Below are 3,342 nucleotides of genomic sequence, written 5' to 3'. Positions count from 1 at the left end.
AGACTGGGAGATAGGGGCCAGGCAGGTGCAGGGAAATCAGAGCCTCTGGGTTCAGGTTCTGGCTCCAGCACTGCCCGCCCTCACTCCTCGGGCAGGAGGGACGGGCAGAGCCCGGTTGGAAGCCAGGGGCTGGCACTCCTGGGGCGGAACGCCATCTCCCCCACAGCACCCAGGACTCGAGGAGTTAATAACAATAAATGCCCCGAAGCCTGTGCATCCTCAGCTAACACCAGGCTGAGCTCACAGAGCGAGCCAGGCCCACACCCCCCACCGCCCGGCTCCCCCGGGAAGCAGCCGCCACTCCCGCCCGCCGCCCGCCTACCGTAGACGGGGGTCTTGCCCGGCAGGATGACCACCACCAGCTGCAGGCCCGTGTACGTGTTCTTCAGGTGCCGGAACATGGGCTCCACGCTGTCGGCGCCCTGGGCGTACTTGCAGAAGCACGGCTGGCCCTGGATGGGCATCCCCGCGTCCCTGGAGATCTTTCTGAGCTGCTCCGTGAAGGACCTGGAGGAGAGGGCGTGTCAGGCCAGGAGCCCCCGCGAGCTGGAGTCCAGACCCAACCCAACCCGTGCCCGGGGGTCGGGGTCGGAGCCGCCGCCCTGGACAGAGCTGGGCCGCGCGTTCAGGCCGCTGAGGAGTCACCCCAGCTGTTCTGCTCCAATAAACCGAAGACTCCCAACAGGCCCCACACTGGCCCCCACCCGGCCGTGGCCCCCATGCAGAGTGACGAGGTGCCGTGCTCACGGCCCCGCTTCCGGGGGACACACCCGCCCGCTCAGGCCGTGAATGCCAACCGCTGTGGGAGGGACCGTTGCCCTCGTGTGCACAGCTCGGAGACGTGGATGACATAATCGTGGAAAAAGCAGGACGGCGAAGCTAGAGTAACACCTGCAGCTGCCGCCAGCAGGCCGAGGCTCCGCGGCGAGCACACACGCCGGCCTCTATTTTAAGCTCTGGAGCAAAAATAACGTCGCCTTCGACAGAGAGGCTGAGGACACGGATCCAGCCCGGCCGGCCGGTGTCGACAAACACGTTCGCGCCTGCATTTAGCGTCCACGTGCATTGACCGCGGGGCACCCAGCTCCAGGCAAAGCGGAAGGAAGGGCCAAGGACAGACCCTGGGGACGGCCCGGCCCAGACGTGGGCCCCAGCTCGACTCTGAGGCTCTCGGGCGGCCAGCTGGCCCTGGGCGTGGGGGCCGACCGCAGCCTCCCCCACAGCCCCTCCCCCACGGCAGCTCCCTCTGCAGAAATGTTCTTGGCTACACTCCCCGGCCTTGGTCTTGTCGCTCCCGCTTCCACCCGAGGGAGGAGGAGGCTCCGCTGTGCGGGACGCTGCGGCTCACCGCGCTGCTTTCAAAGGCTGTGCAGCTGGCTGGCCCCGCGCTGCCCAGCTCCCTGGAGGGGCGATCCCTGGCTGGGCTGTCGGGCACACTCCCTGCTCAGGACAGCTGCCCAGACGACTTCCATTCCGCCCCTTCCAGGGAATAAGGCCGCCTCTGACCATCCCGGCCTCCTTCTGGCTCATTTTCTCCATCTCCCTCCGCACGGACTATGTAGCTAATGTTCACCGAGTCCGCTTCTCTCTCTCGCCTCCTTTTGTTTTTCTAATATATTTTATTGATTTTTTACAGAGAGGAAGGGAGAGGGATAGAGAGCTAGAAACATCGATGAGAGAGAAACATCGATCAGCTGCCTCCTGAACACCCCCCACTGGGAATGTGCCTGCAACCAAGGTACATGCCTTTGGCCGGAATCGAACCTGGGACCTTTCAGTCCGCAGGTGACGCTCTATCCACTGAGCCAAACCAGTTAGGGCTCTCACCTCCTTTTTACACTCACTCCCATTTGCTGTTCTCTCGTCTCATCTGTGCTGCCTTTCCCTCTGCTCGGACGACGGCTCCGAGCCGCAGTGGGGAAGGGCCCACACAGCGTGGCCTGTCCCCCCTGCCCAGCCTGTCCCTGCCCGGCTGCGGCTCTGAGACTGGGAGAGGCTGCCCACCCCGTCCCTCCCGCCCGAGCCTGCACGGCCGCTGGCGCCTTACTTGAGGTGGACCTCGGTGCACTGGCGCTGGGGTGCGAAGCAGGCGATGGCCCACACCTTGATCTCAATGCCCGTGTGAAACTGCTTGTTCCTCATGTCCCAGACGCCCTGCACAGGCGTGGCAATCGCTTTATTCTGCAAATGGCAAGACGGTCAGAGCGAGAACAATGGGAACGCAGTCCTCGACCCTGGGGTTTTGTCACTGTCCCCGACCAGACAGTGGCTCCTGAGGCTCAGACGGAATCTGTGTCGCCCACCCCGAGCTGCCCAGCACTGCAGGGGTCCAGGCGGCTGCGGGGGGAGGTGGGGGGGCAGGACGGATGGATGGACAGAGGGGGATGGAGGATGGCTGGCTGGGTGGATGGATGGGTGGTGGGTGGATGGATGGATGGGTGGGTAGATGAAGGGATGAAGAGGTGAATGGAGGACGGTGGCTGAGTAGACAGGGACACTATGCAACTCACGTCACATATACATGCAACCATCTCCAAGATTTCTATGGGCTCCAAGAGAAAATACTAAGTAAAAAATAAAGCAAGGTGCAGAAGTGCATTTAATACGCCATCTGCAGCCCAGCCGGTGTGGCTCAGTGTTGACCTATGAACCAGGAGGTCACGGTTGGATTCCCAGTCGGGGCACAGGCCCAGGTTGAGGGCTCGATTCCCTCAGTGTGGGGCGTGCGGGAGGCAGCCGATCAATGGTTCTCTCTCCTCATTGATGTTTCTCCCTCTTCCTTCCTCTGAAACCAATTAAAATAAAATAGAATCACATGCCTTCTGCACAAGAAGGGTGAAAACCCTGCAGCCCACCCCTGGGCGGCTCGCAGAGGAGAAAACACCAATGGCTTCCTGGGGGCGACCGAGCTGAGAAAAAGAGACTTTTCCCTACAATTTCCTTGCTGCCTTCTGAGCCCTAAAACATAAAAAACACGAAAGAAAAATACCCTACAAACAAAACTACCCCTTGCTGGCGGGGGACTCACTCGGAGCAAACATGCCCTCGGTGAGAAGGCGCACAGCCCGCGGGGCTGCGTCCTTCATGCTCGCTGCTCACCGCTCACCACGGAGCCCCGCCCTCAGGCTGTGCACCGAAGGGACCAGCCAGGAGGAGGGAGGGGACCCATGCATGAGCCCTGAAGGCTCGGTGGCCAGAACGCCTCTGCTTACGTGCTGACAAAAGCTGGGGGTCAGGGGGCAAACCCAAAGAGACGCCCAGGTGACCAACTGCTGCGCCTGCAGCCCCCGCCCCCTGCCCCCAGCACCAGGCAGCGGGAAGCAGCGAGGCCTGGAAAGCAGC

At 62.2% G+C, this 3,342-nt stretch overlaps 1 protein-coding gene across 4 annotated transcripts in view; it reads right to left on the bottom strand.

The window, feature by feature from the left end:
- The window catches only part of LOC102250474 (protein argonaute-2), a 25,609-nt gene that overhangs the window by 11,323 nt on the left and 10,944 nt on the right, over positions 1 to 3,342 (bottom strand). For all 4 annotated transcript variants that reach the window (XM_014549027.1, XM_014549026.1, XM_014549028.1 and 1 more), the window contains exons 4-5: positions 2,048 to 2,181; positions 323 to 507 (exon numbers count right to left, since the gene is read on the bottom strand). In XM_014549027.1, the coding sequence (XP_014404513.1) occupies positions 323 to 507; positions 2,048 to 2,181 (319 nt within the window). The remainder of the gene's footprint in view (positions 1 to 322; positions 508 to 2,047; positions 2,182 to 3,342) is intronic.

Source organism: Myotis brandtii, unplaced genomic scaffold (genome assembly GCF_000412655.1).
Source record: "Myotis brandtii unplaced genomic scaffold, ASM41265v1 scaffold532, whole genome shotgun sequence".
Lineage (NCBI taxonomy): Eukaryota > Metazoa > Chordata > Mammalia > Chiroptera > Vespertilionidae > Myotis > Myotis brandtii.
This window is presented reverse-complemented; position numbering and strand designations above follow the sequence as displayed.